Source organism: Alligator mississippiensis, chromosome 7 (assembly GCF_030867095.1).
Source record: "Alligator mississippiensis isolate rAllMis1 chromosome 7, rAllMis1, whole genome shotgun sequence".
Lineage (NCBI taxonomy): Eukaryota > Metazoa > Chordata > Crocodylia > Alligatoridae > Alligator > Alligator mississippiensis.
In genome coordinates this window covers 21018773-21032402 of record NC_081830.1, presented here as the reverse complement: position 1 = coordinate 21032402, position 13630 = coordinate 21018773, and the positions used below count along the sequence as shown (strand labels likewise).

At 43.6% G+C, this 13630-nt stretch overlaps 1 protein-coding gene across 1 annotated transcript in view; it reads right to left on the bottom strand.

Annotated features, from left to right (window-relative positions):
• The window catches only part of LOC102564541 (uncharacterized), a 124089-nt gene that overhangs the window by 97887 nt on the left and 12572 nt on the right, over positions 1–13630 (bottom strand). Inside the window, exon 3 of the mRNA XM_059730700.1 lies at positions 3704–3802. Within this exon, the coding sequence (XP_059586683.1) occupies positions 3704–3802 (99 nt within the window). The remainder of the gene's footprint in view (positions 1–3703; positions 3803–13630) is intronic.

Genomic DNA, 13630 nt, shown 5'->3' with positions numbered 1-13630 from the left:
ACTTTGAATTGAGGCAGAGCCCTTGTTCTTGTTACCTCTTTGTACTGCACTTAGCCCACCAGGGCCCTGACTTGGCTTCTAGGTACTACCTTAGGGAGTAAGCAAATACTTGTCATAATAAGCAGAAAAATTTGAAAACAGGTCTTCTTGACATTATGTTCCAGAAATACTCTCTGCTGTTTCAGCAATCAGCTCTATAGTGAAAGCCAGTGCCAGATCTACCACCTCAGTGGGACCAGTGCCAGTGCCACCTCAGTGGGACCAAGGGTTGCTCCAAACCCCAGTGAAGTGAGTATTAAAGCTTGCATTCAGCAAGCTTTGGCCCAAGCTAGAGGAGGTGCCTTAGGCTTTGTGCTGGCTGACTTAAGAACAGGAATTTCACCCTGCTTTGCTTTGTGTAGCTTCAGGTGCATCTCAGGGAACAAGGTGAGATCACGTAGTCACTGCAGCCAGAGCCCTCTCAGAGCAGCACTTCTCCGCTACTGCTGGCACCTTGCAGCACTATGTACCATTAGCACCCTCTGCTTTAGTCACATTCCCCACAGTCTCTTCTTTTGACCATGGCTGCATACAAACCAGCTCATAGGGGTACAGAAGCCCATGGTAGTCCCCCAGTCCTTCCTCCTGCAAATAGTTATAAACTGCTTTACTTTGTCCAATTGAGACATCCTACTGGTGCCACTGGGACTACTCATCAACGCAAAGTCAAGCTCAGGTATACTGGTTTGCAGGGTAGGGGCCGCAGATATTTTCTTGAGTCATTTAGTGGAATGTGCTCTTTTCTTTTTTTTTTAAACTTTTTTTTAACCTAAAAATCTGTCATTGCAAAACCCCTTCTCCAAAGGGCCCTGCTGATGCGTGCATTGATTTGGCCTCACCTAGACACTGTTCTCAGAGATGAACTGCCCCTTTCTTCCTTTCCCAGTCCCCCCCACCCCAATCTCTAGAAGTGATTTATGATCATTTTTGCACAGTGTAATCTGCATTTCTATCGCCTGCCAGAGCTAATGAAGCATGCAGAAACCTGACAAGATTGGCCAGTCTCACTCATTCGCATGTTTCTTTTTCCTTGTCAACCTCCTACGCTGCCAAAAAAGTGAAGGGCTGAAAGCCATGATTCACGGAGGAGGTTATGAAAGTGCTTTTTTTTTTTTGTAGGGAAAAGGTGCTCCCATCCTTTCCTTCTAGATGTGGTGTCTGATTTGCACCCTATCCCTGTATGGCTGTGGCTGCTGCTGCTTTATTGCTCTCCCTCCTGTTGCAATAGTAATTGCACATGTAAAATGGGACTTGTAAATCAAACTCTTTCTGAGGGAAAAGTAAATCTCAGCACAGCAAAGTGAATTTACTGGCAAGGTGGAATCAAGCTAGGTCGCATAGATACAGCATGGGGCTGGATTTCAAAGTTCAGTGATATCTGACTCACAGGTTTACTTGGGCCCATTATCAAGGCCCTAATTCTGCTACTCAGACTTAGGCTGAATAGAGGTCTTAGTCACAGATCCAGGAAAGCACTTAAGCCCATTCATAAATTTAAACATTTGAGTAATTGCCCTGATTGTTCTGTGACTACTCACATGCATCCAACGGTGTTTCTAAGCCAAGGCCTCACCATGAAAGAGTCTTTCTGAAGCACCATGAATCGTAAGCATTCAAAAATCATGAGTTATGTTTCCCCTGCTCCAAATTACGAGACTGGTTTCAGAATCATGAAAATCTAGAAAGTCCTTTTTGGGTTAATTTATTTGCCTTCTGGGTTCTGAACCTTTGGGGCTGATGATTTTAATCTTCTTCTCATAGCCATGAGAGCTAGAAACTTCTTTGATTTAAAAAGAAAACTGAGCTTCGCACCTAATCCTGTGTCTCTGGGTTCTGAGGCTTTAGGAAAATCACCAAATATTGAGGGACCCACAATAAAAAAGACAGAAGTTGGCAAGATTGCTCTTAGCATTTGAAAGTATCCAGGATTTGAGTCTGAGATCAAAGGCTTAATATAGACCCTGAGCTGCATTCTAGTAGCTGAAATTGGTGTTGTAAAATAAGGGGGAAGTAGACTGAATTGCCGGTTTCCAATAACTCACACCCTCCCTTCCTTCTAGACTGCTTGCATGAGTTGGGACTCTGCAAAGCTGCAGTGTCGTGCTGATATTTTTCATTTAAATACATTTGCTAAAATCTGTATTTGCAAGCCAGCTCTGGCCTCAGAGTTCAAACAGTCTCTCCAGAAATGCACACGGGGAATCCACTTACCCATTACTCAAGAGTCCCTCACCCCTGTTTTTTGCAGCATGTTTTTTAATTTCAGCCTTTGGCCAGTAAAGAGAAATGGACTCCTGCAACTAATTAGGGCAGATGAATGGAACAGAGGGGAGCATCTTCAGAGAAGCATAATCAGCTCTTTAAAAACGGGCTGGTTTGATTTTTTTCTAGGTTTCTGGCTACCTGGGAGGCACCATGCCTTTCCAATTTGTCCTTCTGTGATCCAACTGGGTGCTTACATTTCCCCTTCCCAAATGCAGCACAACAACTTTATCAAACTGTCAAACAGTTAAAATCCAAAATTCTGCAAAAGTTGGCTTAAAAAAATAACCAAAATTGTTTTTAATAATGCAATCATTTAATCAACTAAAATCAATTATGAGGTTTTTTGGGGTTTTGGTTTTTTTTTGCTTGCAGGGGGTGGGGGGGGGGGGAGGGGGAAGGTCAGTTAAACTTGCTGTTCCAAGGTTGGAAATAGAGCTACAACAGGACTTGCAGGTATTATTTTCATTACTTTGTCTCTCCCCCATCCCACACAGGCCCATTCCTGCCCCATCCACATATTACACCTAGTCTTTCCACTATAAGGACTGTGACTAGGATTGTCATTTACTCTGGCTGTGTTTTAGGAAAGCGTTAAGATGAACATGTGCTTAGCTTTAAGCACCTTTGAATCCCACTAAATAATCCTATGGGTTTTGTTTTTGGCATTTTCTAATATCCCCTCCTGTTCCCAGGCAGCCCTCGCTCTGTTCCATGTGTCTGAACTCCCCTTTTTTCTGTAGCTAAGCAGGAAGAGGGCCCTATTAGGTGACTAATATAGAAGGAAAGGTAACTGGGAATAGCATTTAAAATGCACCTCCCCTTGCTCCCCACTTTTCATTCTGGCAGTACCCATTATACTTCCCAGAGCCTGACCTCTTGCACAACTGCAACATATGAATAAACCAACCTTCGGTTAAACCCATCTTGATGAAAATCCTCTCCCAGAAACCTTCTGAGACTTCTGATGGGGGGGGGTTATAGGAAAAGTTGGGACTATGGCCTTTTTTTTTTTTTTTACCTTCCTTCCAAATAAAAAACTTTCAGAAATTGATTAACTCTGTCTTCAGGGGAACTTTAGCTACAGGAAACTCAAGTCTGCTGCAATTCTCCAATTTCCCTCTGACAAGCCCCTTCACCCTCTAAGACCGACAATCCACATTACACTCGATTGGTCTCAAAGGGGGTCGCTTTACATTGCATCATTCAGTAAACCAAAACCACCCAATGACATGGAGTGAAACCTGAGATCGTCACGATATTATAGTTTTCTAACTGTCACAGTGCAGACCTGGGGTGGATTTGGACTAGAAGCAAGCAGAAATTGCAGGGCTTGCTGTAGCAGTTGCGTTTCCATTATGAAGTGGGAGGGTGTATGCGAAGCAAGGAGAAGGATTCTGACCTGCATCTGGACCATGCTGTAACTTTGGCATCTTGGCAGCACCAGGCTGGTTGTGTCTCCTCCTCCTCACCACCTTGCACCCCCAAAGCTGTTTTCTGTCTGTAAAATTAAAAAAAAAAATAAAAAAATGCTGCAAACAGTCAGACTTGGCAAACTCCAACAAGGTAATTAGACTCCGAATGTTTCTTGTAGGGCTTTGGGCCTCTCAGCACCCCTTACCCCTCTCCACTGAGCCTGGATTTATGCACCTTATTCCATTACCTTGATTTGCCTTGCTACAGTGCATTTTACAAGAGCATAACATTGCTAGGCATGTTCTTCTGGAAAGGACTGGCCAGCCCAGGACAGAAATGGGATAGCACATTTTGAAATTCTCTAGAATTGATTATTCTGCTTCTTCTGCCTTCAGATTTCCAGAGTTTCAGGGTCAGAAGTCCTTTTGACCCCCAGTACAGGAGAGCACCTAAGCATGTGTTTACTCTTACTAGCAGGTTTACGCTTCATTTACATCAAGCTCCATCCCAGGGTAACCACATCCTAACGCTCAATTCCTAACTCAGCAGATTTATCTGAGTGGAGGACCTTAGGATGTCAATCTGCACCAAATGAGTTTGGGCCCCCACTGCTTTCTTCAAGATTTTCTCTGGTAGTTATAAACTTGTTTCCCTCAATCTGAGCAAAGAAACCATCGCTAGACACAATGAACGAACAACATTAATACTCTGTGGAATCAAATATCATAAAACCACCGGGAAATGCTTGCAACCAAGTTATAAAGGGAGGGAAATCCTTACAATTACAGTCCACTGAGTATATACTAAGCACTTTCAGTATGCTTACAGATAATTTCAGAGCAAAAAAAAAAAAAAGACATCAAATTCCTTCAATTGATTTTTCGTTATGAATTATTCAGGAGTCACAAATGGTACACTACGTAGAACACTGTGAGGTTTCACAAATTCATGCTTTTTCATTTAAAACTATGAATGGAAGGCACTCTGACATGTAAATTATTATTATACCATGTATAAAATAATATTACTATAAAATACAATGATTTAGGTCGCTAAGCACCTTAGGCGTTTTGCAAGTTTTACCTGAAAAAATAGGATTTAAGAAGCCCCCATCTCAAACAATACTTGTAGATCCTCTAAGTGTTACTTTCCAAGGAAGAGAAATAATAATAATAATAATAATGTATAAGGGCAGTTCTCTGTTTTGTAATGGTAAGCTACTAATCTTTATCCATGTTTGAAAAGTATTATGATGAAAGGTACTATGTAAATAGCAAGCACCACATTATTATTGCTATTGACAATGTAAATGGCAGTACTATAATGGGACGACAGCATCAGGTCTCTGGGAGGCAGAGAGTACGGAGACATTAATACGTGCAGTCAAGTTACATCTTGCACTAATAGAGCGTGCTTGTACGAGTGGTCCTGACACCTAGAACATGAACCAGATGGCCTCTTTCTTATCCCATATGATGTAAACTAGAGACTTGAATTAATTTATGTAGAAATCATGACAATTCTGTTATGGTTGAAACCAGAGTAGCAGACAGGGTGGCAATCATGAACATTCAATTTTTTACCTAAAATAATGGAGACAAACCTCACCTTCTATGTTGCGTGTTTGCTCTCCAACCTTTTGTCACTCACTGGTCCCACACTATCACTTCCCAGGATAATTTCTATAGGAATATGTAATTTTAGAGAATAATGATAAATAGAAGCTTTTAAAAATGTATTTGTTTCAGGTTTTTTGAATTTTGTAAAGATTCTTTTTTCTGGGAAAAAAACCCCCTAAAACTCAAAAGACAAAAAATGGAAAACATTGGGATTTTAGTGAACACCCTCTCCCCCACCTCCGGTTTTTAAAGAGAACATTTTTCTCATTATATTTCCCCCCCCTGAAAATGTAATCTAATTTTATTAAAAAGTGACCCAATCTGATGATAAATCATTTGACCAGCTCCAGACATCAGAACCTCTGGGCTGTAGTTAAAGAGTTTGCATCTCAGTATCTTATTTGTAAAATGAGGTAATGACATACAGAGTATTTTATAGATTAAGTTATTATCCAAAAAGTTCCTTGAGATATTAAAAATGAGGGTGCTGGAAGGACAAATATTGTATTCTTATCAGTTGAGGTAGTATTAAGGAAAAGTATCTTGGATACATATATTTTCTTAATTTGCATGTCATACTTACCCATAACAGTCTCGCAGCTGGTTTCCTAGGTCTGAAACAGACAAAAGTATGTGTATGTGAAAGGGTGGAAAAGGCTGGGAATCAAGTTTTCACTTTCTTCCACTCAATAACTGCCTCATTCTCCAGGTTTGAGGAATTACCAAAATGGACACTTTAAAAAGAAAAAAAGGGTTCCTAAAGTTCCTTTGAGGGTGGAGTACAGCAATGAAACAAAGTGGTGACGAGCTGTTTCAAAGCATGATGCATCCTGTACCATGGAAAGAAAAGCTGGCGGGGGGGATTAGGCATTCTGTTTTCACTCATAACTGGTTGGAGTTTACCAAATTTTCAGTTCCAACCAATTTTTTAAAGTAAAAGCATGTACAAGTTTCTAATGGACATTTTTATTTAAACAATATGGTAATATTTCAATCAGCTGTAGCAACTGGGTGAAATTTTCCACCAGCCAAGAAGTATTGATAAAACAAAAAAAAAGGACAAATAAAAATTAAATAATTCCTAGAAATTTGTTCCTACTGCTTTGATTTTACCAGCTTTAGTTGCATCCCCTAGTGCACATGCATTCTGGGGATGCATTTTGGTCTTTGCCTTCCAGTGGCGTCTATAGGCCCTAGTTGAGACCCATGTCCCATTTTGCTAAGTACCATGCATACTCACTGTAAGGGAGTGTATCTGGAAGAACTTACAGTCTAAATAGACTGGACAGACACAGGATGGGAAAAGAAGCAGGCTGTCATCTTCATTTTATATATGAAAGTTGAGGCCCTGAGAAATTAAGGGATGCACAAGGTCAATGGAGGAATCTATGAAACTAGGTCTTCCAAGTCTCCATAAATTGCCTTACCCACAAGGGTAGAGAGGCAGCTGTGTTGGGACCCAGTCCTGCATGGTGGTGTGATTTATCAGCTCCTCACCAATATTGGTGGGAGTGGAGGGAGCAGAGGATCTGGTAGTGCTGACCCCTTCCAGGACTTGCATGGAAAGTACAAGAGGCTCCTGTGCTTGGCAGCTCACCAGGGCATACTTGGCGCAGGAGTCTGCATTGCCCCGACTCGGTGTGCACACTGTTACCAGCACTTGCTCATTCAGACGTGGTCTTAGCACAAAGAGACCCAGCGGCTACTCTCTGCTGTCCACACCTCCCATGTCCCTTCCCCCGTATTCATTTTTCAGCACCTTCCCCGCACAGTACACCTCCCACTGACACATCCATGTCGCCCATGGTACGGTGTAGCCAATATTGTCTTTCAGCACGTCGGCGCGCGCCAGTGCAACGCGAATGCTTGTCTTTGGGGGCGAGGAGGGAGGCGAGGATAGGGGGCGCCTCCTGCCTGAGACGCTGTCGACAAAAGCACAAGTGTTTTTGTTCGAGCTGGCAGGGCCCGGCTGTGCTGAAGCCTCCCTTTCATCAGTGGGTATTAGGCCCAAAGTGCTGCCTCTTTGAATATGTACACAGCGCATTCCATATCCTGTCACCAGGATGACAGATTTGTCAGGCTTCGCAGAGGCCTGGCACCTGGGGTGCGGAGCAAAGCCGGCTTTTCAGCTAAGAGCGCACACAGCTTTTTTTTTTTTCCCTCCCCCCCGCCGGGAAACTTTCTCCTCCTCCTCCTCCTTCTTCCCCTCCATTTCCCCCCCGAACCTGAATGAACACTTCTTTCAGTAATGGGTTTTTTCCACCTGGTTGACTTGATGAAAGGTTTATGAGTTGACATTACGAGCGAGAAGAACAAAGCAAGCGCAGGGATGTGTGTGCGCGCATGGGGGCGGGGAGCGGGCTCAACAGAGCTGCTGAAAACTTTATTACAAACTAAGAGACGTGGGGAGCAATAAATCAGTTGGATACTCGCTACGAACCGGCAGAAAACGTCACGGTGGAATCAGATAGAAAAATATGTGGGGCTAGGTTTGCAGGAGGGCTGGGCACCCAAAGCTCCCACTGGCTTCCAATGGGAACTGGCCATCTATCAAGAGAGAGAAGTGGCTGTTTAACCATCTCTGAAACTATCGGGCCCCTTTAAAAAGTGTCTTAATTGAGACACTCCAAAACCAAGACATCCGGCATCCCTCTCCATCTCGAACATTGTTTAGCGCATGTAAAATCGTCCCAGTAAGGCACCCAGCTCCCAGAGAAGGTTGACAGGGGTTCGGTGTCAAGTTGCTTTTTGAAAAACCTGACCATTTCTATCAACAGGACTTAAACAGCTAATCTCGTTTAGACATTTTTGGAAATCTCGGGGACGTGATTTACCTGCATTTCTGGGCACTTAAATACTTTGAAGGTTTGGCCCAGAGTGCTTTGCTGACTTGCAGTAAACCACACTGCCTCTGTTGAGTCGGATATAAGGCATACCGTGTGATCACGTTACTGGGCACTGAAATCCTGCCATGTATGGTGTGAAATGCATCAGCTGCCATTTAGTATCGTACAGTAAAATTACACAAGATTTTCCAGTGACCGGTTAAGAACAATACCATATCGAAAGGAAACTATTGCAAGCAAGGCATAATGCCATTAACTAGGAGGAATTTGGCTAGGAAACTTTTGCAAAAAAGTACCATGGACCCTTAGCAGCTATGAGTCACTAACAACATGGTTAAACTTGTGGTACCCCCAAACCAACTCCTCTCAGCCAAGCTGAAACCTGGCTTTGGTGAGAAGCGGGAGCTAGCTTGAAAGCTTTTGCTTCTAACAACTTTGCGAGGAAGGGAGGCTTGTGCTAGTCCCGATTTTGCAGGCGGGGAGAGTTATGACATGCCTTTCACTGCCTTGCGCATGGGTTTCTCAGGGAGAACCATGCAGAGCTCATCAGATATAGTGTTATTTTTTAAACTAAAATCGCAGTCTATGTTTGAACCTTCCAGTAGACACAGTGATTGGCTCCTTCAAGCTAAGCATCCTCAGCCAGATTCTCTCCTTGGGTTAACGAGGTCTCGCTGTACTGAAATCAATGACCAAGGCTTCCCTGCTGGTCCCAGATAGATTACTTTGAATATCATCCTATTGTGAAGAACAGAACAACTCCTGCCACATGTTCCAGCACACCCCTTGCAGCCCTCCTGAGTGCTGCTGTGCCATCCCGCGACATGCTTCTGCTGCTATTTCTCCTTAACCATCTTGTGCTGTGCGCTGAAACAAACATGTTTCTATTTTAAACTCTAATCCATGGCTACTGCATGCCTTTTGGAGTGTGAATGTCCTGGAAATGTCATTGCAGAGCAATGTGCTCAAGGGATTAGAGTGGTTCTACTTTGCAAATGACACGATGCAGTCACAGATGTTACTCTGGCCAGAACATCAGATGCAACTGCACAGGCTTAACTTGTTGAGTTTTTAATTAAAAAAAAAAAAAGGCAAGATCCTGAAGGATGCTGAGCACCTGCATCTCGACTTTGTTCAAGTCAGCACTGACTTTGAACTACAGGTGCTAATTCCCATTTGGCCCCCAAATAAGTAAAAACCTAATTTTCCCCTGATCACTCTACAGGCTTCTCCAATTTGAGGAAGCAGAGCTTAAAGGTGACTTAAAGGAAACTATGCTTGGTATTTCCATCCTTTGCGGGAATGGATGTCCGTCTGCACCTCAAGCCATCTATAACATGGCTGGCAGCCCTTCTAAAGAACAGGCCCAGGTGGAGATGAGCAGAGGAAGGGTCAAGATGATGGTGCATTGGCAGTGTGGGGTTTAGGAGTCTGGAACTGAAATAGCAGCAAGGATGTGGATTGGGATTGAAGTGTATTGGCAAAAATGGACAAGGAACCAGATTAGATTAGTAAGGGATGCTGCAGGTCACAGTTGAGGTATGAGGGTAGAGCCGTGGGAAGCAGGTAGCTCATATGAAAACTCCCTGAGCTTTACAGGTTTGACTCTTCCTGGTTCTGCACTTTGTCTTATCCTTTACATCTGCACAAGAGACAGCAGGCTTTAAGGGAGCAGACAGGACAAACCACAAAGCAGAATGAGGCTCTATGGGCCAGATTTTCAGGAAAGACTAATGAACTTGGTTGGGTGCCTCTATTTCTGGATGGTGAGCTTAAAGATGCTTTAAAGAAGGCTGAACTTCACAGGTAGAGATTCAGCATTTTCTGAAAATCAAGTCCATTGAAGAGGTCTTAAAAAGTTGAGCGCTTGAGCCTTCCTAAATCATGAGTCACATCTGAAAATACTGGCCTGTGTCTGGACCGCTCATAGGCATTCAGTCTCAGAAGCAAAGTGAGCTGTGACTTAGGCTGCACTATAATGGCATCAAGCATGCACACCAATGAAACGTCTTCTCAGTGTGGGTTTGGGGTAGGGGTATAGGAGAAGTGCTGAGCTAAATTAAAAAAAAAAAAAATATCAACGAAGTTCCAGCTCCAGGGAAGCAGCTTGTTCGCTCAGCTCTAAATGTCTGCTGCATCTCTGTGGCTCCCGTGAAGCAAAGCAGTATTACAGGCAAGCCTGTATTAAATTTAGCTAGTGCCATAAAAAGCTTTTGCTTACCTGGAGTCAGGGACATAGAAAACCGATCAACATTCAGGTCATCTAGCTACTGAATGGGAAAGTAGTTGTGAAGTGCCTAATTGTTTGAACCTTTCCAAATCAGATTTAGAGTCAAGCACATAAATCACATCTTGTTATATCATAAGTAGAAATGAGGACAGAAGTTTGCCACTGATCTTTTAATTTTGATTGTGGTTTAAAACAGTAGAGGAAATCTTTCCGTTTCTTTGTTTCAGCTGGAACTGGAAAAGCAAAATGCCATGGACAAAGCTGCTCGAACTCAACTTTTGATGCATCGGAGAGGCATGCTTCATATAAACTTTCATGTCATAGCCATAATCCTGGGTTTGGGTCTTCTCGACTATCAAGCAGAACTCTGGGAACACAAGGCCAAAAAAGCTCTGAGGATTTTTATGCTGGGGCCAGCACGTCACAGAATTGGACTTGGAGGCAGATGTTCACAGCTAATGGATCTTGTCAAGAAAGTTTGGTCATGCCTCTCATTATTGAGTCATTGCAGAAATGCAACAGTATCTCATGCTAATTAGAAGGGCAAAAGTTAGTAAACCAAATGCATACTTAAGAACACAAGAGCATGGAGACGGTGTCAAAAAGTAGAACAAGGACGAGAACGTTGAGATGAAAGTAAATCTTGCATTTAATGCGTTTGGCGAAGTCTTCTTGCTCGCTTCACCCATGATGCATCACCAAGATGAGCATATAAATAAATCTCTTGAGGTTTGTCCAAAGTGATCGTAAGCAATGAAATTCTCCAGTGACTACTGTAGTCTAAACCTGTCCCTGAGCAGCATTCAGCATGGCTCCTGTTCATCGTCTTTGTTGGAAGATCAAGCACAGGAACGCTGCCTGACTGGACAAGAACAATGGCTCCTGTGGCCTGTGTTCTGCTGCTTGTCAGGACAGATAATGGCTCTTCTAGTTCACACTACCTCCAGTTACACTAGTCAGCCAAGTGCCTCCTTAGTCATGCACTGGGGCAGGCCAATGGTCCATCTATCATACTATCTGGCCCCATGATTTGCCAGACCAAATGCTTTGCCTGTTATCCTGCTTCTTGTTGCAGTGGATGAAGTGAATGGGTAGGCAGAACCTTTGAATGTGACTGTTTTACCTGAACCATTCCATAAAATAAAATCAGTCCGGTTCTAGGTTGTGGAAGAGAGATGAGGTGAGGAGTACCAACGTGTCCTTGACTCTCATCCAGAGACGTGACTGTGAAACTGCCTCACAGCATGCTGACAGGTTCTTGATTCTGTCCTCCAGTTTCACCGACTCAAACCTGCTTTCCCCTTGGTGGCAAATATATGCCGTGCACTTGCTGACTTATGTTAACAAATGAGGCCAATTGTTGCTTACTGGAATCACCTTTCAATGGGGAGTTGACAGCAAGAACAATGCATTTGTTTGCAGTCTGCGGAGGCTGCAGGGAGCATCTGTCATTATAGGAGCCACATGTCAAAAGAGGTTTCAGACTGAGTGATTTGCAGAATAGGAAAGAGGCATGTACAGCCCTGTAGTTGGACTGTTGAATGCATCTTTGTTGGAACTTTCATCTTCCACTATATTTTACTTCCAGAGATGATCTTCTTCTATTAGATGTGGCTTTTAATTATGAGCTAAACGTACAATTAGTGGTTTACCTGACCTATATAAACAGGCGTTTTCTTTTTTTCTATTCTGCACTTCAATGGGTTGAAAGAATTCCCTTTTGATAATTTACCAAAGAAGAAATGGATGCATGTGTGTTTGAAGATTCATTCAAACTAGTTAGGATTGTACCGGAAGAAAACGTTTAGTCACTGTAAGCGCTGCCAGCAGCATCATAATGAGTCTGGTGCAGCAGAGCCAACTAGCAACCACAACTGAGGCTGGAGAAGGGACATAAAAGAAAAATTCCACTAGGACCTAGACTGGTTAGTAAAACAGGCAGGAAAACAGTAAAGGAAGTATAATAGGATTTAACTGTCATATTGGTGCCTTTCATCCTCCAGGTTGGCAAAGTAAGTTACAGGCCACAGATCTAAACACTAGGGCTGGCCTAATTTTACTTTCAATGTTGTGAAAAAATCATCAACATTTTCAAATTGTTTCCTTGTGGCAGGGCTGGAAATGGACTCATTTCTCTTTACCAATTCAACTTTTGGCAAGTAAGAAGGTGGTTTAGCAAAAAGTATTGCAAAAGAATTCATGAAAAGTGAGAGCTGTTGAAGTTGTTGCAGGGGGAAGGTGGGGAGGGAAAATCTGTGAACACCAAGCGCGGGAGCCAGAAAATCCAGGTTAAGTCCCCGAGTCACTTACAGACGTAATGAATGATACTGTCAAGCAAGGATAAATTTGCAAGCACTCAGCATCCCAATAAAAGTTGAACAAGTGAACACAGGGTACAGAACAGCTCAAGGCCTGCAGGATAGCACATGAGATACTTGAATACTGGGAGGCACCTAAGCACCTGGACACGTATAAGGAGCAGCCTGCAGAATGGGACAGCGGGGACTAGTGACACAGTTCAATGGCGCCAGGTAGGGGAAGCACTGCTTAAACTCAGGGGGAAGAGACCTCTTAGCCTGATGAAAAGTGACATCCGTTCTTCGCTGGGTCTGCAAACAGGATCTTGGGGTCTTAAGAACTTGTCCAAAAGGAATCCCAGGGGACAAACAGCACAGTCCCCAATTTCTCTCTCTGGGAAGCTCCCAGGGCTAAGTCAGCCCTGCTGGGAGGTGAACGTATAGCTCCAGGGAGTCTAAATTATTTCACACCTGGTCCTTGGGCCAAGAAGCTAACATTTCTGCAGTGCCAGCTGAGTCTTATGGCATTTCGCAGCCTCTGGGTCAGATCCCAGGAAGTACTGAGCAAGTGGGAATTGAGGATATCCAGCACCTCCCGGGAACTGCTCAGCAACTCTCAGGGTTGGGTGCAACACTAGTTCTAGACATCGACACAGGCAAAGCTCCTGATGAGGACAAAGGGGCTGAGGAGGTGGCAAGCCAATACTGTGCTATAAGGTGCTGAAGCTCTTATAATCACACTTGACTAGTGCACATTCCAATTTTCTCCATCCAATTATTTGCCGCCCCCCCAAGCTCATAGTCCATTGCTGGAAAGAGCCACCTCTCTATGACCTGATCTCCTGGAGCATCAAGAGGATTCAAGTTTTCTTGCGCACTGTGGTGCTTCGTCTCCATGCCGATATGTGGCCACATGCTTGG